This window comes from Schistocerca serialis, chromosome 4, assembly GCF_023864345.2.
Source record: "Schistocerca serialis cubense isolate TAMUIC-IGC-003099 chromosome 4, iqSchSeri2.2, whole genome shotgun sequence".
NCBI classification, from domain to species: domain Eukaryota; kingdom Metazoa; phylum Arthropoda; class Insecta; order Orthoptera; family Acrididae; genus Schistocerca; species Schistocerca serialis.
In genome coordinates this window covers 128445029-128469306 of record NC_064641.1, presented here as the reverse complement: position 1 = coordinate 128469306, position 24278 = coordinate 128445029, and the positions used below count along the sequence as shown (strand labels likewise).

The window sequence follows — 24278 nt, the reverse complement described above, 5'->3', positions numbered from 1 at the left end:
TCGTAACCTCTTAGTTCATCCCTATGAAATCCCCAAACCACCTTCCCTACCCTCTGGCTCCTACCCTTGTAACCGCCCCCAGTGTAAAACCTGTCCCATGCACCCTCCCACCACCACCTACTCCTCCAGTCCTGTAACCCGGAAGGTGTACACGATCAAAGGCAGAGCCACGTGTGAAAGCACCCACATGATTTACCAACTGACCTGCCTACACTGTGAAGCTTTCTATGTGGGAATGACCAGCAACAAACTGTCCATTCGCATGAATGGACACAGGCAGACAGTGTTTGTTGGTAATGAGGATCACCCTGTGGCTAAGCATGCCTTGGTGCATGGCCAGCACATCTTGGCACAGTGTTACACCGTCCGGGTTATCTGGATACTTCCCTCTTTCCTGATGAAGCAACCGTTGGTTGCAAAAGCTAGAATTTTGTGTGTATGTTTGTGTTTGTTTATGTGTCTATCGACCTGCCAGTGCTTTCATTTGGTAAGTCACATCATCTTTGTTTTTAGATACATTTTATAATTCCCTACTCAGTCATGTAAAAATGTTTTCTGTGAAGTAAACAAGTGAGTAGCAAGTGATATGAGTTTTGTCAGCTTTTTCCATCAACTTTAATTTGGTTAGTATGCCCCTCTCCCCTCCCTGTCCTGCCCCAGCCCTGATGTCATGCAGTTTGCTGGGCCACAAGTGGCTTGTGCTGTAAGACTTCCAAAAGATAACTCTTGTGATGTCGCATATGTATGGATAGTGAGTTTCAGCATTAACAGTTTTTTTATAAGTTACTGTTCAACTGTGGGCCGCAGCTAACTTCTCGTAATCCAACACAAGAGGCAAGCATAGTGGACAGGATATAAATGTGTTCAAGAATGGAGAGTTACAGGTGCATTTCAAAGGGTGTAGAAATTAATAAAGTATTAATAACTGAATAGATGTTTATGAGGTTAGCAAACAAGAGTTAAGAACGTTTTGACAGATTATAAAGAAGCTGAGAGGTCAAAGCAAAGAAACATATGCTGTGGAGAGACCAAACCAAAGAAGAGATGATGAAGAGAAGAAATTAAAGTGGATAGGGAAGTGATAGCAAAGAAAGTTTAATCCAGACTAATTTGGCAGATTAATGTCTGGAACAGCAAGAGGCGCAGTAACTTTGGAGGGATTAATTGAAGAGAGAAACTAGTTTGTGCTACATATTTATTGGAGATCAAACTCTCACATGTTGAGCTCTAAAGTGTCATATTGCTAAGAAAGGATATTCAAACCAGCTGGTGTGTGAAATGTACCTAAATCCTCATACCTATCACCAAGTGATTAAAGCTCTTCATTAATATGAGGAAAGAGAGAAAAATGTTCAAGTCCCAGTGAAGGTTTTCCATTTTTTCCTACATCACTACTATTAAAATTTTGACATGATTGCTCACTGAGTCCACTGGCCAATTAACTATCTGTATTTCTCAAAACTAAGGTTTTATTCAGTATCTAATGGACTAAGTGTAAAACGAATGTGCATCCCTATCAGAGAGAACACATTGTTACATTGCAGGGTATACTTTACCACAGGCTGTGGAATGCCACCATTTTATATACGAGGGGTGTTCAATACAATGCAACACTTCATTTTTTCTGAAAGCAGATGGGTTTCATTCAAGATTCCAATACACAATATCATCACCCACTCTTTTGGCTATGAAACCCTATTTTTCAACATTATCTCCCGTCAATGCAATGGCTTTATGCCACCTTACTGGGAGGGCCTGTCCGTCAAAGCCAACATTTCACTGCATCAATAACCCCCCACCATCCACATACTGGTTCCCCAAAGTGCATCCTTCATTGTTCCAAACAAATGGAAGTCAGAAGGTGCAAGGTCCAGGCTGTAGGGTGGATGAGGAAGAACTTCCTGATGAAGTTTTATGAGCTTCTCTTAGGTTCACAAACACATGTGACACCTTGTGTTGTCATGGAGAAGAAGTTCATTTGTATTATTTTTGTGATGAACACATTGAAGTTGTTTCTTGAATTCCCTGAGAGTAGCACAATACATTTCAGAGATGATCCCAGAAGACCATCACCATGACTTTTCGTGCTGGGGGTGCAGCTCTGAACTTTTTCTTTGGAGGAGAGGTTCTCTGTCACCACTCTGTGGATTGCTGTTTTTTCCTGGTTCGAAGTGATATGCACATGTTTCATTGCCTGTGACAACATTCGACAAAAAATTATTAAGGTCAGCCTCATAACATGCAAGAAATTCTGCACTGATGGTCCTTCGTCCCTCTTTATGCTCTTATGTTAGGTGGCGAGGAACACAGCGGGTGCACATCTTCTAGTACCACAACAGTGGATGAGTGTGTCAGCACTGCCAGCAGAGATAAGCAGTCATGTGTTTTGATTGTGATCTGTCTATCACCTCAAATGAGAGTGTATGCAATATTACAGCATTGCTGAAGTCACAGCTGTGTGTGACCAGCAGGCACACAGGACACGGAAGGTTTGCACGACCTTGTTGCGATGGTGATAGACACCTTACCCAATGATGCATCATGCTTTTGTTCACTGCCATGTACCCGTATAAATTCTACAAGTGCCCATGAATATCTGTGATGCTCTGGTTTTCCAATAAAAGAAAATCAATGACAGCTCTCTGCTTGGAATGCACCTCCATTGCAGACATCATTTTGAAGGCAATATATAGTGCCACCACCTATCAGAAACTATAGGGGCTGGAGCAGGAATATTCCACAATATCCCACAGCAAATTCCACACTTTTTCAATTGTAATTGGCCAAGAAAAGAAATTTTTTGCGTTACTTATTGAATACCCCTCATACTATGCAGATTCATTCTTTTCAAGATCTTTATGACTGTTTCAGTTTGGAATAGTGAAAATTAAATGTATTGACACAAATTTTCAGAACTGTGACTATACAACCTGGATTATTAATAAATTTTTGTTGCTGTAATTAATTACCTTAATTCATGTAACATATTTCTTTCAGTACCTGACTGATTCCCTAATGTTCATTAAAGAATGTTTGTTATAATATGTCCAGCTAACATTAACATATTCATGTCACAGTTATTGAAAAATCTTCTGTCTTGCAAAATATTTTAAGCAGATTGGATGGATCTCTCTTTCTTCTCTTCATCCCAAATGTACATTCAGCTGGATAGGTTCAAAGCTTTCCGCAACCACCGAGTTCCAATTTCCACTGATTTTCAGTGTGTGGCAGTGTTTGAGAGAAACATTGGGATGCAAAGAGACGATGTTATTTGAGTGGCTCTTTCTTCTCTTCATCCCGAATGTACATTCAGCTACCTGCAGTTTCTCAGTTATGTTGCACATATGCATGTCATTAGTAATCCTTGTACTGGTAGGTACTGGCCAGAAATTCTGTATCATAATGTTATAGTTTTCTACGGCAAATTTTCCTTTTGATACAGTTACACACTCTAATAAATCTCAAAATACAATCACAAAAACAATCAATTACTGACAAAATTTTCAAATCTAGTCTGATGCAGTCCCCAACAATCAGTCTTTCCTTCTCATCCCGTATGGTAAGCGTTCCCTGACCTGTGGTTCTGGGCAACTTTCCCGAAATCTTCCGCTTTTCCTAGACCTCTACAGTCCTTTTCCTTCACCCTTCTTCCTTCCCCTTCAATCCTTCTGCCTGAAGAAGGAGCCACTGGCTCTGAAAGCTTGCCAATTATAACAGTCTTTTATGTGTGTATTCTGCCACCGCTTAGCAAGTAGACTTTTTTAGTATCTACATAATTTTGTCAGAATACAATCAATATCTTGAAGATTAAAACATAAATTTCTTTGCATCATGTGGTTACATATTTCCTGTGCATATTCGGTTGACTGGTTATTAGTCTGTCATGTGTCAATGGTATCACCAGAGAAGATAACAACTATTTACTTGTAATGGTATGTGGCAGATCAAAGTACTTGTAGTTGGACAATGTTGTATATGGAGTACAGCAACCTGATGTTATATTTAGGTTAAAATCAACAGTCAAAATCACAATAATATTTGTTTATTTATCAGTTTCAGCTTATGTTAAAGCCATCTTCAGAATTTTTGGTGCCCTATGGTTGGTGTTGGCAGCTCCCCAGTTTTCTCATGGTATCACAAGACAACCATGCAACACAGCCATGACGTCGCAGGTGGTAGCAATACTCACAGAGATGCACAGAGGTGCCTGATAGCTACAACACCAAGAAGAATTGCTTCTCGGCTTTTGGCATGATCAATGTGTAGACTGGACCTTTTTTTTCCATGGAAGATAAGGAAATTATGAGTACTGTTTCTATAATCACCAGTCACTTTAACTTTTGCATAATTTCCTTGCCTTTAAACTATACAGTGATGGACTCATACTCATTTATTTTACAATGATTTCTGGTCATCACTACAAAAGGCATATCAGATGTGAAATGGGACTGACCCTTGTCCCCCCTGTACACCTTGTTTACTTGAAAGGAGAGATGTGCAGCTGCATGTGCAACAGCATTGTACAGCAACCAGAGATGCCACAGAATAAGAAGAGATTTAGGCTTTCTCACCTGGCAGTCTATAAGGCCACTGACAATATAGAAGTAACCATAAGTAGTAATGTGGGAGCGCAAGTTGTTCAGCAAGGGGCGTCTGTGTTTTGCGAATGTGTGCTCAACTTTACAATGGAGAAGAATGGTGCATCTCAACAAGGTAATGGTTGGATGACTGCTGCTATTGTGCGGTATCCTGAAGATATAGTGAAGGCTATTGCAGGACTGGAAGCTTTTAATAGCAGAGGTATTATTGCTTATCACACCTTTCAAGTAAACGACGTGTTGGTCCTATTTCATGTCTAATATGCCATTTGTAGTGAGGACCAGGAATCATTGTAAAATAAATGAGTGTTAGTCCATTGCTGTATGGTTTAGAAATCAAGGAAATTGTACAAAAATTAAAGTGCCTGGTGATCTTACCTTTCATTATAGAAACTGAAATAAATTACCTATCCTTTCTTTATTGCCCATGAGATTTTTTTTAACAAAAAAAAAAAAAAAAAAAAAAAAAAAAAAAACAGTCTACACACTGATCTTGCCAAAAGCTGAGAAGCGATTCTTCTTGGTGTTGTCCAGTTGCGATAATGCTGTGTCCTGGATGGCACAGTGGTCACCGCACCTGTCTAGTAAGCAGGAGATTCCGGGTTGAAATCGTGGACCAGTACACATTTTCGCTCATCAGTGCCTATTCTGCTTACTATCCCATTGCAGCTGATACCAATGATCCAACTTCAAATTACATATAGTGTTTCACAGCTGCAGGATCTGCATGGTGTCTGTTATTTCACAGGAACAGTCACCATGCTTTCAAATAACAAAAAGAAAATATTTCAAAAGTCATCAAAAAATAAGGAAAACCTGTTTGGGAGGAAGAAGTAGTTTTGAAAGTAAGGAAGAATACTTTCAAAAACTATATGAAGGACAGGATGAAATAAATGCACATGATGGTATAGATGGAGACAAAAAAAATATTTATTCATCCATGACATCATGTTCATGTTATGGAATATAAGTTATAGCAATACAAATCTGAAGGAGCATAAACCTTTTTGTTACAGGGATTTCTAAATATACATGTACTTTAAAGGACAGAATATACATAAATTTACATTACTACAGCTTTTAAGCAGCAATCTCCATTTTAAAATATAAATTGGACATGACAGTTATTATTATTTAACCACCTTTGGTTAATACATTTTGGACAAAACTGAGTAAAATTCTTCCTGAAAGAGTTTTTTATTATTTTGACTGAGCAAGGTAATTTATTATAGACTATGCCGCCTATGTGCCTCACACTGTCATAGCATTTACCCAGTCTCTGATATGTCAGATGAATGTTACTATCATGATGATCATGCACATCATTATTTGTTTAAAAGAGATTCTTATTTATTCTTAAGAGGTATATGCATTAGACAGGTAATATTGCCTGTTCTTTAAAGACTGGTTTGGTAGGTGCATGTAATCAAATCATGATCTTGTCACTTTGTTTTTGCATAATAAATATTTGCTTGTGTATTGACCCCCAGAAAGGAATGCCATATGATATGACTGAGTTAATTAGTGCAAAGTACACAGAAAGTCTCCCATGAAGAACCCTAGAATGGACAGAATCTTGACGAAGACTAATTGTAAGACCACAGTGGAGAAGTCATGTGAAAGATGATGTGAACCGAAGAGGACTGCAATGGGAGGAGATGCTAAATGATAGACTGTGGGAGAAAAGACAAGCTTGAAAGAGGCTCTGTGAATGACATAAGACCATCTGAATAATTTAAGGAAGTAGGAGTATTCATTACATTTGTGGTAGAGTCAGTGAAATATTCTACATTTGTGTGCCACAGTGCCCCTGTAATGTAGAAATGGCATGTAAAATGAACCCTTATCAAAGAGAAATTTTGTTACAGGTATTTATTAGTGATATTAATACCCCCTCCCCTCTTAATTGAGAGTACCCACAGCCCCCTCTTAACTGAGAGTATAGAATGAGTTTTTGGGCATTGTAAATTTTGCTCTGGAGAAAGAACCAATCTGTTCTGCATACTTAAATAGACTGCGCTTGCCATGAATCCAGGTAATAAAGATGTTTACTTTGTCAGTGTATCCAATCACAAACCTCAAAGTATTATAAGTCCTCAAAAGATCTTGACATGGAGAAGAGAGATTCTCAGTCCCACAACCAAGTCAAGATATATATTTTGTAAGCTGCTCTTTTAAAACTAAAATGACCATTGATCAGCATACATATTTTTTTAAAATTCAAACTTACCTCATCTGACACACAGAGGCCTCCACTGTCTTTTATTATCTTGAATGCCTTTTTAAGATAGTCTTTCGGATATTGGACTGTTCCGCCAACTCCCTGAAATTTAGTACTTGTATTACGCACAGTCCAGCAACCTATTTTAATTGGTTATTGGTGCTATTGACAGTAAACATATTACTGTACAGAATCACTTCTATTCTGTTTCAAAATTTCTGTTAACACTAGTAAAATATTTTTACATAATTCATCTTCTTCAAATGCTCTTCATACAACCTGTCTTCTCCAAATATCAAAGGGAATGTTGTACACACCAATAGTAATCACTATAAATATGCCCTTACAAATTAAAATGAGAGTAGGCAATAACTCAGCTGCAAATGATTAAGGGATGGTGCATAGCCAGATATAATAGAACATAAAGTTGCACTAGAGAGTTGATTACATTGAAGGAATCAGATGGTTAATGATGGGAGAGGAAGGAGACAGAGCAAGAAACTGAAAAGGAAATAGATGACTATGGAGACCAGCACAGGTTTTGGCAATGGGTTTGCTGGATGAATGGATGCGCAGGAGAGTAGTTGGTGCTTGTTTTGGACCTACCAAAGAGATGTAGACCAACATCCTGGAACATTGCTCATTGTGTTAAAGAGGATCAGGTGAAGTGGGTTTGTACATAGATGTTGAGGTTATGGAGGGAAAGACAGAGGTTGTTTTTGCTGCGGGTCCATATCATGAAGATACCATCAGTGAATCTGACCCAGAGAAGGGGTTTAAGTTGTTTCTTGGATATGAAGGATTTTTATAGGTGGCTTACAAATGTATCAGATTTTGATTAGAAAGAAGATAGAGGGTTTCTGCCATGCACCGTACAGTGGCTTACGGAGTATGCATGTGTGTTCTCCTGCTGCTGCTTGGCGAGTAGATTCTTTTATCCATCCAATTACATTATATGGAGTATCTATGTTGATATAAATGTAGATTTCAGAAACACATACTTGTGCAAGGCAAATACAGACCTGTATGGATTCAGCAAAAAAGCCAGCAACTCTCTTCTTGTGAACAGAGGTTTGAAGAATTTCTTCCAGCTGATCAATGTACCTGCTTGATGCCTCACAGCATGATGGGCTGCAATTGCATTTGCGTACTGTCTGAACGGGTGAATCTCTACAATATTTTCCACCCCATACTCCTCGGAACACATCTGGATTCATTGTCTAGGATGAAAATAACATCACAATGAATGGTGCTGTGATAGTGAATTTATAATAATTTTTTGAAGTGCAGGCAAGGAGTGAAATGGGTCTATTATCAGAAGTAGTTTGCCTAGCTCTAGTTTTATAGATACATGTTACTACAGCACATTTAAATCTATCAGGAAATGTAGCCTGAGTCACTGATTGACTACACAGATAGCTTACAATAGTCTTATCAAGTCGGTGCAAGAATTTAATACTGTGATAGAAATGTCATGAGTGAGTCATCATTTACCATTTTCTGAAACAATACTTTTCTTGTATTATGTTTACCTAACTGGTAAGAGCACTCTATTGGCCATCATAATGAGATAAACTGTTGACTACAAATTTTTTGTATAAATTACTGATCACTGAAGGTAGCTGGATCTAAAAATGAATTATCAGTGGGTATTGGTCTGTGTCCCTCAATGCTGACTGGGAATTTTACTGTGGCGAATAATCTAAGGCTTGCTGTCAACAACATTTTTTGGTGCTCAGTCACAATTATTCAACATAAAATCAATACTGACATCTTCACAAACAATGATTCTCTCTCTCTCCTTTTTTTTTTTTTTTTTTTTTTAAGTTAATCTATTGTGCACAGTCGGCACCAGTGATATAGCAAAAATCCATAGAGTTCAAATACCTTTATTCCTTGATTTCACAGGGATAATATTTTGAGGCAACTGAGTTCAAGGAGCAAAATATTCTTAGTAAAAATGTGAGCCATTGGAGTTATATGTGGTGTTAATTGTCAAATTCCATGTGGGCTTTTGCTTAAAAAGTCACAGTTTCTTACAATGATGTCACAGTGCACCTACTGACTGATTAAGTGATAATCTTTATTCAATGTGCCTCAGACAATAATGTGTCTTGCAATTTTTTAGTCACTAAACTGCATTGAAAAGTTTGAAAAACTGCCTCATGATTTTTCCCAAGTCATTCCAGGCAACTGTTTGGATGGCTTTTCCTAATGGGTTATGGGCATCACCTTCCCCATTCACTTACACAGTTAAGTAAATTATTATGCTTTACAGTTATTGTTATTAGTAGTATGATTATTATTATCTACCCTTTACTTTCATAAAAGAATTTGATTATTTGATTTGAATAAGTTTTAATAATTTTATAATATATTGTTCTAAAACATAATGCCATAGACACAAAGCACCATGGGAGAAAACATCAAATAAATAAAGCCAGGAGGATGGTGGAAATCAAGCACTAAGGTTTCTATATCCTGTTTGGCTGTTGTTCCATTGTGCAAAAAATGTAAGTCCTAACAGTAGTTTACAGGATGTAGATTATCCAAAGCTTGTGTTTATCTAAATCTTGACAAATCAGAAGTACTGATTATTTGTAAAAGCTGTTTTAACAATCAAAATAACAAAGTTGATTTTACTTTAAGATTTTGCCAATTTGTGTCAGCCGCTGGTTGTGACCCATGAAACTCTTTCATTCCAACTGTTTTGTCTACAGCTGCTGTCTTGCCAAGTCAGCAGAACCAAGAACATGTCTGAAGACGTCCAATGTATCTCTGGGTGAACCCGGAAGATTTACCAGTAGCTAAACCATCTGCTCATGAAAGCCTTCATTGTATGAACTCGTTGTGTGGAAACACAGACAAGAGAATACATTATCATCTTAACTATTTGAAGATAATGATTTCAAAACTAAATGCATAATGACTTACATGATAAACACCAGATCCAGTTGGTATATCAGGCTTCCAGACAGAAATTCCAACTAAACCTGCTGTATATGGACTCATACCATGGTATGCATTTCGCAGAGCAATTATGTCATAGTTATTCGTGTATGATCTGCAAAGCAACATGGCAAGATCATTGGCTTCAGAGCCACTGTTCACAAAATACACAACCTGAAAGCGAGAGCAGATAATGTATAAATTCCATTGTCCATGACCTGAAGTAAAATAGAACTTTGTAAAAATAATCATTAATATGGATAGCACTAAAAACAAAACATCTGTTTCCAGGTCTTTATTGCTGGTTTCCCATTTACTTATTATCTTTGTCTGACCCATCGTAGTGGGCATTTTTTCTAGTAAACTCCTGGTTAGTCTCATTCTCTTGCTCCTTTTGACAGATGAATGAGCCTCTCTCTTGTTTACCCTGTGTCTGTTGCCACTTCATTAGTAATGTTGTTTTCTGTCTAGTCCACCATAGTATTTTTTCAAGACAAGTTTTGGTATTGGTGTTTTTCCCATTGTGGTTTTCATTTCATCTTGTGTAGCTATCTTGATTTTTATTTGTCTCTCCAGCATTTGTTTTTACTTGCTTACAGTTCACATATTGACCATCCTTCTACAGTGTTGGATGGTTATAATTCTGCCCCCTCCCCTCTTTCTCCACCACCCGACGACACTCCTACCAACTCCTTTTGCTCCACTCCCTCTCTCTCAGTTTTTCTCCTAAAAGAAAATTCATACAAGAGTGTGAGCAATGTCCTCATATCAGCTAAAAAAAGCTTCATTAAATGAGCAAAATGAAACTGGGAAAAAACCGTCAACAGTCAGATAAAACCATGAACTGCGAAAATGATTTGTACTGACATATCTCACAACACAGTAAAAATAAATATTTATTTTGGTGTCCATAATAGTAATAAAGTCAAGATATCAGAGATATACTCATGAAGACAACTGCCCTTATAAGAGAGCACTTTTTTCCGACACCCAGCAGAGAGGGGCATACACAATGTGCCTTGTCAATCTCCTGCTCAGCACTTAAGGTTCTACATGGTCTACTATTGTCAGCTTGCCTTCTGCTTTTATATACCGTGAACACCCAACAGTTGCTAGACAGATCTACTTTTTGACAACATTCGCTATCTTTGGACCTCAAGTAGGTTGCTTCTGGAACTAGTTGTGTTCTCAACAGCCAGGAGAAAAAAGAACAGTGCAAGGTTCTGCAGGGCCACGTGTCCCAGCTACTTTTACAACAGCAATAAAACTGTAAGCCCCAAAAGCCCCTCCGCCATATGTCACAACAACAAATCCACAGTGCCAGCACTAGTAGCATTCCAATCAGTAAAAGAGAACTGGCAGTCATGAATCAAGCAGCTGATTTCGAAATTCAAATCATATGAGACAATAAGTTTATCAAATTAGCTTGCAATTTTTTCTCTCTTGTGGACTGAACCTGCAATGTATCAGTTACTTAAAACTCTTACGTCATTGGTAATCCCCAATCTATTAACAGTTTCCAATAGTTGCATAAGTAAACAAAATTATCTCACATTGCATAGTAGCAAATCTCTGCAGCATCAACTGGAAATGTTCTTTTGTATGTTAGGAGTGCCAGATGTCCTGTGTGATTCATCGATTTGTGTTGTAGCTCAGAATGCGCCAATCAAGAGGCATTAAGATTAAAGACCCTTTTTTGAAAGAAGTGCTTAAAATAGCTCCTGAATTTAAATGGACAACATCCTTTAAAAGACCATTTTGTAAAATCAAGAAATTGCAGAGCAGTTGCTTAATCCACATTCTTTTATTGTGTACACAGTACTATTTCACAACAGTTAAAGTTCTATCATCTGGCATAAACTATAATAATAAAAAATATTTTGTTGTACACTAATGGGAGGGGATCCTCAAGTCCAAAATATCATATAAGGAAATATGCAGCTTAAATAACTAAATTCACACACATTAAAAAAGAGAACAGGACATTACTTACAAATAAAATCAGTTAATCAACTGAGGTCATCCTCACCCCATTGTTATTACACACAGAGTTGCTTGTATGCCTAATGTAGTTCTGTCTTCACTTGATATTCAACTAACAGTTATGTTTTCATTTAATAAAATGACAGGAATGTGTGGACTGACAGCATGGTCCATACCCTCATAGCTTCCATTTTGTGTATTTCCAGAGGAGTAGGGAACTACTGCCATCTATGACTTATTTTTTCATAATTTATGTTTAATAATATGTCCACTGTTGAAGAAACAAATGTAAAACACATATCACAAAAATGATATGATCATATGGGTTTATTGGCCAGGAGACACCGTGTGGTAATTCGGCTGCACAGTGCAAGTCTTTCTATGTGACTCCACTTTGATGACTTGCATGTCAATGAAGAGGAGATGAAAACATTAGGGAAAATACAAACATCCAGTCCCTGAGTGACAAAAATATCTGAACCATCTGGGAATCGAATAGAGGACTCCACAATCTCGAGGCAGCAACACTGAACTAGACTACAAGCTTTGGGCACAATACATACAATTTGTGGTATTCAACAATTGTATCAAAGCACTGCCATTAACAATTGATTACTAAACCCTCAAAAAAAATTATGATTGCTGGCCTTGCCACAATGGTAACACTAGTTTCTATCAGATCATCAAAGTTAAGCACTGTTGGGGCTTGGCTAACACTTGGATGGGTCACCGTCCGGGTCAGCTGAGTACTGTTGGCAAGCGAGGTGCACTCAGCCCTTGTGAGACCAACTGAGGAGCTACTTGACTGCGATGTAGCAATACTGGTCATGAAAACTGACAACAGGAGGTAGAGCAATGTGCTGACCATGTGCCCCTCCGTATCTGCAGGCAGTGATGCCGAATGGCTGAGGATGACATGGTGGCCAGTCACTATCGTTGGGCCTTCAAGGCATGTTTGGATGGTGTTCGTTTTTTGTATGGTATAAAACAGGATGTTTTGTACTTAATTTGGTATGTAACATACTATTGGAGATCTAATAATTGTAATTAACTAATACGTAACCTATAAATTATGGCTTGCATTGAATAAAATGTGGAGTAGTAAACTTAATGATGGTTTTCTAGCAATGTAACATTTTTCCCCCTTTAGTGTTCTAAGGTTAAAGAAAAATAAAATATAAATAATGTATTACTTTACAGTTACATGAAAATAATGAAGAAATTATAGCTAAATCAAACAATGGAAAATCCAGGATAAAATGTAACAATACTATGAAGAGGAAAGTTGCTACTCACCATATAGTGGAAATGCTGAGTTGCAGATACACACAACAAAAAGACTGTCACAAATAAAGCTTCCGGCCATTAAGGCCTTTGTCAACAACAGACATAGGCGTGCGTGCGTGTGTGTGTGTGTGTGTGTGTGTGTGTGTGTGTGCTCACCCACACACACACACACACACACACACACACACACACACACACACACAATTCACATACACGACTGCAGTCTCAGGCAACTGAAACCACACTGCAAGCAGCAGCACCAGTGCATGACGGGAGTGGCATTTGGGTGGGGGTACCCAGTCACCACTCCCATCATGCACTGGTGCTGCTGCTCGTAATGTGGTTTCAGTTGCCTGAGACTGCAGTCATGTGCGTGAATTGCATTTGTGTGTGTGTGTGTGTGTGTGTGTGTGTGTACATCTACTGTTGACGAAGGCTTAATGGCCAAAAGCTTTATTTGTGACAGTCTTTTTGTTGTGGCTATCTGCGACTCAGCATTGCTATATGGTGAATAGCAACTTTCCTTTTCATAATAAAATCATAACTAAAGGCATTTCATCAATTCCCATGCTACTAACTAAACAAATTCCTATGTATTTATACTTTACTGCATAGCTTGTTACATAAGTTCACAGTAAAATGTTTCCCAGCATCCACTTACAAGTAGTGACATGAAACACAATATTTAGAATATTAACACTCTCACTAATTTCAATATCAACAGGGTATAGAAAAAGTCCACATATTTTCAAACACTAAAATGAAACATCAAATTTATTTAAAAACAGCTCTGACAAGTTGGTGTTCCAGATAGTTTTTGATCTTAGGAGATATTCAGTATTTGTTAGGATAGCACACTTATGTTAGATGTTGAAACCAGGATTGCTCCAGACTGAGGGATACAATACACCACAGCCTCTTCTATATATGAAGGAAATCAAAGGACTTACAGGACTTCCACAGCTCCATCATCTGAGGGTAAGCCAAATGTAGCTTCTGTCTTTTTCTACCAGTTACTCTCCATTGTTTTCCTTAGTTGTTTGGTTGGTTTCATGTCTGTTATTACTCTGCTTCTCATATTATTTTCTTTTCGGAAGCTGGAGTTTCAACTTCCTTATGGCTACAGAATGTCTGGTGTAACCATCTTACATTCAGTCAGTGGGTTATCAAAGCTTATATTATCCAGTCTCTGGACAGCCTACTGCTGGTACATTACCTACTGTGTTCTGATTTTATGTATTTGCTGAGCCCTCCATACAACTGTCTATCTGCATTATTACTCACTTATTCTCATTTGTACTCTTCTCTCATAACTGTTTTTAATATCCATATTTTATCACTGTTATTCCTTAAAGCTTGATTTGCTGTACATTTCTGAGCCACATGTCCACGTGTCCCTTGTTCACCACATTCAGATACACATTATCTGGCTTAAGTATGTGGGGTATTGCCTGTGACCTATAATATGATTTATCACTCTTAGTATCCTGCTCCTTTGACAGTCTATTTTTAGAAGTCATAGCTCTTCATAAAGCGCCTCCGTAGTGCAGCGTTAGCATTACCGCATACCACGGAAGGGGGCCTGGGTTTGATCACCAGCAGGGAACTGGGTGTTATGTATCCTTCATCATCATTTTCATCATCATTGATGAGCAAGTCGCCGAAGTGGCGTCAACTAAAATGACTTGCAATATGGTGGCTGAACGCCGAAGGGGATATCCCGGCCAATAAGTGCCACACAATCATTTCATTTCATAAATCCTTCCTTATCTCATAGTATGTGGTCTCTATAGATACAGTTCTCAATATGGACCTTTTTGTAACAGTTCGTCATGAAACAAGGCATGGAAAAAAATATCTGTTTGCATGTGTGGGTGAGAGGGGGGGGGGGGGGGGGGGGCGCATGTCCATACATACCAGGACCGAGAAAACCAACGATTTATCTATAGTTTGAGAGAAGCAGATGATTCTATTTTTCAGAGTCCATCATATTGTTCAAAGACAAAGTGTTTAAGGGTAAATCCATGAGAATTTGCAGAAATTTATTCACAGGGGAGAGGGGAAAGACTCTAATATTAACATTTTTATGTAAATGAGTTGGTCAGTATCAAGATGTACCATGCCATAAGAATTAAATTTTACAAGTGAAACAAAAAAATTATTGTGTATCAGAGAATTGATGATTATCTGCTTACTGACAATTCTGTAATGAATAAAAACTAACTCCAGATCCAGGGGATGGAGTTGTGGGGGGGAGGGGAGGGGGGGGGGGATGGTCGGCAAGTAGAGCCCCCACCCCCAACTTCTAAAGCATATGGACAAATCATGTTTTCCATTTCCATGAAACCATATCCAAAAATATAATGCCCATAAATCTATTATAATAAAATTAAAAACAACATTGATTCTAGTGCTTTTTCCTCAAAATGTATAGGTTTTCAGCAAATGCGATCCATTTCCATTCCTTTGGTTTGTTCATAACATTTTTCATCAAAGGGGAAAAATATAAAAAATTGGCTGAAGAGTTTAGTAAAATAACCACCAATCTGTTCACCAAAGATTGAAAAAATGAAACTCAAGTAAAATGGAAATCATACCAAAACTGCTTGTAATACCCATATCTCAGAGACACAGGTGACTGGCGTAATGCACACATTCATCACAGTTTTCTGAGTTTTTCTGAGAATGTGGTTCCGATATTTTGTCAGGTGCTACAAGGGTATACCATTGTTACTAACTAGTGGCCTTAGGAAATGCTTTCTTTGTGGCTTGTGTACCTTAGTAAGTTGTGTTGACACTATTGCTCATGTTCTAAGATGCTTATTGTAAGTATTTGGTAAATCTGCAGTGTCTTCTTCTCAACTTTACTGGAGTATGCAGGGAACATCATCCAACAGATCAAATACCTGCCTTTTGTACTCCACACATGATATCAGCACCACATCATCCTTGTAAGCAAGCAAATATATAGTTATTTGTCCTCCTGTAGAATTGTAAATGCTAGTTGTTCTTCCTTCGAGACATTACATTGCAGTGTTTGTGCAATTTCTACTGGGCATCCACCTGTTCTGTATTCTGCAAAGCATGGTAGACAACCAGCATTCACAGTTACAGTCTTTTATGTTTATACTTTGTGTGTATTCCCTATGCCCTTCAGATGAACACCAGAATGGCTGCTTCGAAATGTCAAAGTGGATTGCTCATCCCATTTGCCTGTAGCTGAGCTAGCGCTCTGCCTGTAAAATTTCTGATGTCAGTAAAACATTATAATATAGTCATTATTTCTTTCTTGCTTAACATGCCTTGCTAGAGTCAGAACTATGAGAATCAAATAAATTTTTGTGAATGTATCTTCGAAGTTATCTTCAATTCATGAATTTTGTTTACGTAAAATTTTTTCATATTTAGCTTCACTCACAAATTTTATCAAACTGCTCTGGTTTATTAGTTTATTTGTTTTACTTCCTATTTTAAGTTCCCTCCCACCGCAAGCATGTCTTATGCATTCGCCTATCATTGTTCTCTCCAATTCTGTCAATGGGCTTTTCAACTTCATCGAAAAAAGAACCAGTTCCTCATTCCCTTCTTATAAATATTCTTTTTTTCTTTAATGACTCCCAATCCTAAACAAGACATATTTGATTCCTAAATTTAGACAAATTATGTTAACACCAGCTAACTATTTTTAACTGTTGATGAATGTGATCATCCACATCCTTTGTTAATCTTTTCTGATACCTTAAGTTTTAACATCTTTTTTCTCGTCTTACAATAACAAATCTGTTGTCAAACATCACAAAAAAGTTCATTCTTCTAATTAATTAACACTATTACTAATACATCATGTATCAAAGTTCTTACATTTAACTTATCAGGCAGTTTGGCTGTCAGTTTTTGAGCATATTCATGTAGCTTTGGATGCATAAAAAGGTTACTTGTGTGCCATAGTGAATTTGCTTGTGTGACCAAAGCATCTTTTACTTTCCTGTTAAAGAAACAGAGAAATCATAAATTTGTATAAACCACAATAAAAGATCAGTATTAAAAAGCACATCACAGAGTACATTTAAAATGTAATGTAACATTTCATTTACAACTTTACTTATCACCTTGTTATTTCATTTTTATTCATACAATGAGACTTTTCAACATATTACAGTGTAACAGTGATTTGTGAAAGTTTGCCTCGATGTACATAGCACTGTTACTATCCATCTACATTTTCATTCCACGGTAGTATGGCAGCAATAGAGGTTCTGTAGTACAAGTGTTGCAGGACATAACAATGTTTCAACAGTGACTACATTAGGATGTCATGTGTGTACAAGTGGTTGTCAGCAATTTGAAAGAACATCTGCCACTGCACATAACAACATATGAGGCTATCAGCGCTGTAGTAGCCTAACCCACAGCACACTGGTTGTGGGAATGGCCACTGGAAGTGATTGTGGCACATAGCATGATTGTGGTATACATAACATGGTATGGCATCCGGTAATTGGCTATACATGGAGTTAACCGTAATAGTGTTTTTAGACTGTTTTTGTGTGGGTTAGGCCACTATTGTGTCGGCGCACTTGGCCGTAATACAGGAAACATGGGATAGGCCGTTATTGCTTTACACACTGTAGTCGAACATTGGACAAGATACACGTGAGGCATTAATGTTCATCATCCGTATCATCATTTACAGGGATGGTGTTGCCACACGGCTGTGCAGATGTCTTCAAGTTATGGTAATAACCCTGGTACACCGGGAGTACGAATTGCAGCAAGGTCATTAAATCGGACTTTTTCAATGTGGTAATAGCATGTCCATTGGCATATAGTACAACCAGAGTCTCAGTAACTTTCAGCCCTCGTTTAGCAAAACTGACATCAGCAAACAGGACATCTGACTCATTGGAGTACTTATAAAACATGATATGGGGAGAGGATGCTTTATACTGAAGCCTCTGAATATGGAACCATTACACCCTGGTATTTTGTGTCAAGACTTTACAGTTACGTATGTTTCTCTTTAAATGCACTGTGGACATGAAATCATTCCTTGTCATTGGTATAGTGGTGAAGGGTGGTTGTTTTTCTGCAGTGATAATGACATTCATCCAGTCAGATGGTGTGTATATGTTTGAGTGAAATTTATAGTTCTTCACGATGATACCGAAGTCCTAGTCACATGGTAGGTATGAATGCCCACTGACTAGAAATTTATGGTGGATTACTTCTGGTGTGAAGTCTGCATGCAGAACCATGAATTGACACAGTAAGGCCATTTTTATTTTTCGACTTTGCCCGCCACATTGATCTGAGTACATAATCAGTTGCTTTGTTTGGACGTTATGTTTAATGTAATGCATGAGACACGATCCAATTTCTTGCGGTCCTCGGGATGCTTTGCCCTCACTCCATACATACGTCATAGCTTTCTTGGTACATAGGTCGTGTATTCCAAGGCAGTATGTCCACAATTGCCACTAGTAGTAACAGATACCTGTCGTGGGTACTGGTGTTGGTAAAGTCCTCATCAAATCCAAGGTAATCACGACCGTATCATTGTCCTGATGCCTCCCATCTGCTGCTTCGCGATGCATTCCCATCTGCGCACTCTCAGCCTTTCATTGATGTAACTCTCTTTCACGTCCCCATTTACCCTTCTCTTCCGTGCATGATGGGAGTGGTGAGTGGGTACCTCCACCCAGCATGTTTGATGTTACAGGGGTCACATTCACATCAGGAATCACTTACAGGGGGATGAAAGGACAAATGAAAGAAATACCATCTGATATCTGCAAAATGTTCTTAAAGAACGTTTTACACACCTTCATGTCCACTCCCTCTTCATTATGGAAATGGTATAGGCGTACTGTTACTCAATGCGACTCTGTAGTACCAGAGGAATATGCGGCTGCGGTAGGGACTAACTTCACCATACCAAAAATGTATGCCGACTGCAAGTCAAAACTACCTAATGCATAGAACGAGCCAAATAGATGTTACTGGTATTCAGATGAAAAATGTCGACCATATTCCTTCTGACACATGCATGCTCCGAGGGGGGGGACATTTCTTAGGCACTACATTTCCCTTCACATTAATGTATTTTTCCCCTTTCGATCACTTTTCTTTTCGAATGTTCCATGCCCACAGGCATGCATTCGGGACCCGTTTTCTTCCTCATTGCAGTGCAATTATGGTACCAGTACTACGATCCCCCTCTCATATGTCCATGGCTGACGTAGTGAGTGTGGTGTCCTTCAATGTACCGGGTAGATTGGGCTCTGTTAACATGACACGTAACTCATCCATTGTACCACTTGCTGCTGGCTGAATTGGCTGTGCACATTCCATGTCTGAGGCCTCAGTAGTAGTGTCCCATCAAGATAGGTCTGAAATGGAAATGTTTCTTATCTGTACCAGTGTCCATATCAAATCATATGAGTCCAACAAAGGAACATAACATCATCCTTACCTCACAATGCGGCTTCAACATCATCACCAGGGCTACTGTACATGTCGTTCTGTGGTACACACACATAGATACACACACACTAATGACCATTCAGAGGTGTGTCGATCACAATACTGTGAGTCTATACTGCAGCTGTGTCCTCCGCCGGCCGTCACAAGCTGTATGACAAATGGTACGCTGTCCCACCGGCCTACTCGCTATGCCTATGTGGCATAGGCCACTATTGCACCCCATTTTGTATGGCACTGCACAGTGCATAAACAACACCTGATGTTGCCACATTGTCCGTGGTGTCCAAATACATGTCCAGCAATTGTAGGATGTAATGGTAGAGGCATAAAGTGATGTTCTGTGTGAATGTCCCATTTTTTCCAAAAATGTAGGTTAGGCCACTATTGCACTGATAGCCTCATATTTAAGCATCTAGCTACTAAAAATTATATTTGTTCACATAAATGATATCCTCATAGATTGTAGGAAATATATATGTAACACTAAGGTCATCATTATGAAAGTGCCCATAAATTATTCAGAGGGTAAATACCAGAGTCTGTGGAACCCAGCCAAGTGTGATTCCATGAGTTCACAAATAGAAACAGTGAGTGGTATTAAATACATCAGCTGAAAATACATGTTCATCCCATAACATGAACACTTTTTCATTTTTCGGTCATCCACTGTATTCCTTAGATTCCATTAAGGAGCGAGTGTGGAACAAGTCAAGATATACATTAAAATGAATATAGAGATATTCAGATTTTATAACAACTGGCATATTGTGTCAACAGTGAATTATCATTACACCACAGCACACTATTTGTGGTTACAGATGCTAAATTTAACATCTAAATCTACATGTACAGTGTGTCCCATGAGGAATGGTAACTATTGAGGTACATGACAGGAACGATCATTCGAAGCAAAAATGACTAGTAAACATGGGTACTAAAATGAATGTTTTAAGAGCTACGAGCACTTGCTCATCTTCACTTTTGTGAAATACATATCTTCTACTGAACAAGTACCCAAAGGTCTAATGATATGCATGTTAGAGCCCATGTTTACTAGACTACTTCTTCTTCTTCTTCTTCTTCTTCTTTTTTGTCCATACTGTCTTCTCCCAAAATATAAAGAGCTTCCAGTAGAAGAGATTTGTTTTACAGTATTGAAGATGAAGAAGTGCTCATACCTCTTAAGGTACATATTTCACAGTCCTTGCTTACCAGACATTTTGCTTCTGTAGGAACTCAGGCATGGATGTGTGTGATAAGATATGACACAAATCCCTACATTAGGGGTCACTACTTTATTTACATAACGTATGTACATTACTGTGGACCAACCATCCTAACATAACACAGGTTGAGTCCAGACTAGACTGGCAGAAAGTATCTACTCAGTGTCACTCAATAGTAAATGGAATGTTGGTTGCACAAGTGTGTGTGACCACCCACATCGTTGCTGTCTGAAGACAGGGCATAGGTGGACTCTTTCTCGTGGGCTGGAATTGCAGGTGTGCATGACTGGCCGTGCTGTGAGTGTTGGTATGAGGCATGACTGGATCATTTCTCATAGAGATTGTAGGGTATGAGATGTCAGGTTGAAATTGATACTGGGACAGGGGTGGCAGATTGCATGGCCTGCACCACAGTTGTCATCTGATGTGAGAGAGAGTTATTTGAAACCAGCAGATTGTATGCCATTACTTGGTCACATAGCTGTTGCAGTCATTCAAGAGGGAACAGATGTTGTGGTGATAGCTGCTTCTCTGTAACAAGTCGCCCACCAGACGTCAGTGGAACCATGGTATGCTGCTGGAACATCTTGTTTAATGCAGTAACATTGTTCTCTAGGAGGTGCCAAAACTGCAGTAAGACATTGTTGAGGGTATTGTCTTATCTGGTAGGTAGGTGCCTTCAGTAGCATCTGTGATTCAGTGTACACAATGCGAGTTGCGCAACATGGTGGCGAAATGTGTGTGGCCATTGGCACTTCTGTGCAGAAGAGCTGAAACACAGGTGGAATCATGTGGCATGAAATTGGCATCCCCTGCATGACAAGTTGTTATGTCATCCAGCAGCTGCTATAGGGAAGTGTCTTCCCTTGTGAGGTGGTGATTGGGCTGAGTTACCTTGTCTTGGTGTCATTCAGATGGGGGTGTGATTTCATGGCCAACTGCCACAGCAGTCATTGGGCAAAGTTGTGATACTTCGGCCCGCTGGGATAGCATCGTGACAAAGGTGATATGGTCGGTGAATTCACATGAGTTCAGGTTCTTGCAGTTGTGAGGCGACTGGAGGTTGCAGCAAGACAAGATGGCCACCACTGTTGACAGCATTGTTGATTGTACAAAATAGTAGGGCAGAAAATGACATCCGACCCTGTTCAACTGGTTGAAACGTACGACCGTGAAAATGTTTACTGTCTGAATGCAGTGCAGCCAAAACAATAGCGTCAATAAGAGCATACGGTCATACTAGATGGGTAGTGTATCTCTCTCTGGCACTGTAATGACACTTCATAGCTGAATTTAAGTCTCATGGAGAGTGTTGAAAGTGCCACTGTGGAGCACCAAACATGTCATTTATATCTCCATATCCATACAAGCAATTTCTTGTACACTGATGGAGGAACACTGTAGATGCAATCGGTGGTCAACACACTATGCAGTTGTATCGTTGTTTCAGGTCTGAACACAAGCTGATGTGTTGCCCATGAAGGTTCTAAGTCATAGTGTGACACATAAAACAAGGATGCAGCAAAATCACTGTCTGTTCATGTGAAACATGTAGTGGCAGAGTGCGATACTGGTTGCATTGTTGTTGCATGGCAACTGGTTCAGTAGTAAAGCAAGAAAATATGGTGCGATGAGGTAGTCAGTGAGGTACCAATGTAGGAACTCCGGCAAGGACAAGTGCAATATGATATGACATGAATTCATACATTAGAGTTCACTACTTTATTTACATAACAGACCAAATATCCTAATATAATGCAGGTTGGGTCCAAACTAGACTGGCAGAGAGTATCTACCCAGTGCCACTCGATAACCAGAGATGATGTCTTTGGGAGTCGTGCTGGTCGAGTCCCCACACTTCAGACGATCGTTCCTGTCATATCCCTCAATACTGTCGATTCCTCCTGGGACACACTGTTTACTACACAGGCCACTGCACAGCGCATGGATTATTCTCAAGATGTCTGTGTGAGATATGCAATGGCATCAGCATGACATTCGCTGCCTTCTTTGAATACAGGTTCTCCAAAATTACGCAACAGGGTTACACATGAATGATATCATCTCCCTTCCAAGGATTCATATTTAAATTACTGAACATTCTGTTACACTTTAATGTGGACTATACCGAATTGTTGTGATACTAGCAGTACGTCCCTGACTTTACTTGATGTCTGTTGTCCTGTTTACTTGATAAGGACTCCAAACATTGGAACAGTACTCTAGAAAAGGTCACCCTAGTGCCTTCTATGTGATTTCCTTCACAGATAATCAGCATTTTCCCAGAATCCTTACAATAAATCAAAGTCTTCCATTTACATTCCCCAGTAGTAATTCAATGTGGCCTTCCCATTTTATGTCACTCCTTAGTTTTGCCAATACATAATTATATGATTTGATCTGCTCAAGATGTTCACCACTAATCTTCAGATCAGATAATATTGGGTTCTTTCTGTTCATTATAGACATTATCTTACATTTATCCACATTTAAAGAGAAGTACAATTTAAAACTTCCTGGCAGATTAAAACTGTGTGCCCGACCGAGACTTGAACTGGCAGAAGTAAAGCTGTGAGTACCGGGCGTGAGTCATGCTTTGGTAGCTCAGATGGTAGAGCACTTGCCCGCAAAAGGCAAAGATCCCAAGTTCGAGTCTCGGTCGGGCACGCAGTTTTAATCTGCCAGGAAGTTTCATATCAGCACACACTCCGCTGCAGAGTGAAAATCTCATTCTAGAAGTACAATTTATTGCACATAGTGATAATACACAAAGACAAAAAACATAACTACACAATGAAGAATTATTGGTATGGAATGGAAATTGGTAGATGTGATGTACTTTTATAGGCAAACAAATAATTACAATTTCAAAAAAACTGGAAGATTTATTCAAGAGAATGAGCTTCACAAATTGAGAAAGCCAGTAACATGTCAATCAATCTCCGTCCTTTATGCAAGCTGTTTCCTGACTTGGCACTAATTAACAGAGTTGTTGGATGGCCTCTTGAGGAACAATCATGCCATATTCTGTCCAATTGATGCATTATATTGTTAGAATCCCGAGATGGTTTGAGGGCCCAACCCTTAATGCTCCAAACATTCTCGATTGGGGAGAGATCTGGCAACCTTGCTGGACTCATTAGGGTTTTGCAAGCACATAGTACCAATACCAGGAATCAGAACAATCTATATAAAGACCTAAAATCACTTACCTTGGTGCAGAAAGGGTCTAATATTCAGGAAAGCACATTTTCAATAAATTCCCAGCAACCATAAAAAACTTGGTTTTAGATAAAGCACAATCTAAACAGAGTTTGAAAGACTTTTTGATAGGCAACTCCTTCTACTCTACAGGTGAATATCTTTACAAGGATTGTTAGATTGGCCTAATTAAAAATGTGTGTTGGATTTCAGTTTTGACAGCACTTGGTCACAACAGTCAAGATTGGGTATTTTACGTATTAACTTTATTAAAAGTGCATAACTATGTTTCATTCTGACAGTATATTAATTCTGTAAATATTAGCAGTT

The 24278-nt window shown here is 38.8% G+C and overlaps 1 protein-coding gene across 1 annotated transcript in view; it reads right to left on the bottom strand.

Annotated features, from left to right (window-relative positions):
• LOC126473761 (alanine--glyoxylate aminotransferase 2, mitochondrial-like) overlaps positions 1 to 24278 on the bottom strand; it is a 172450-nt gene that overhangs the window by 44826 nt on the left and 103346 nt on the right. The window contains exons 4-7 of the mRNA XM_050101019.1: positions 16900 to 17023; positions 9754 to 9942; positions 7842 to 8039; positions 6829 to 6921 (exon numbers count right to left, since the gene is read on the bottom strand). Coding sequence (XP_049956976.1) covers positions 6829 to 6921; positions 7842 to 8039; positions 9754 to 9942; positions 16900 to 17023 — 604 coding nt within the window. The remainder of the gene's footprint in view (positions 1 to 6828; positions 6922 to 7841; positions 8040 to 9753; positions 9943 to 16899; positions 17024 to 24278) is intronic.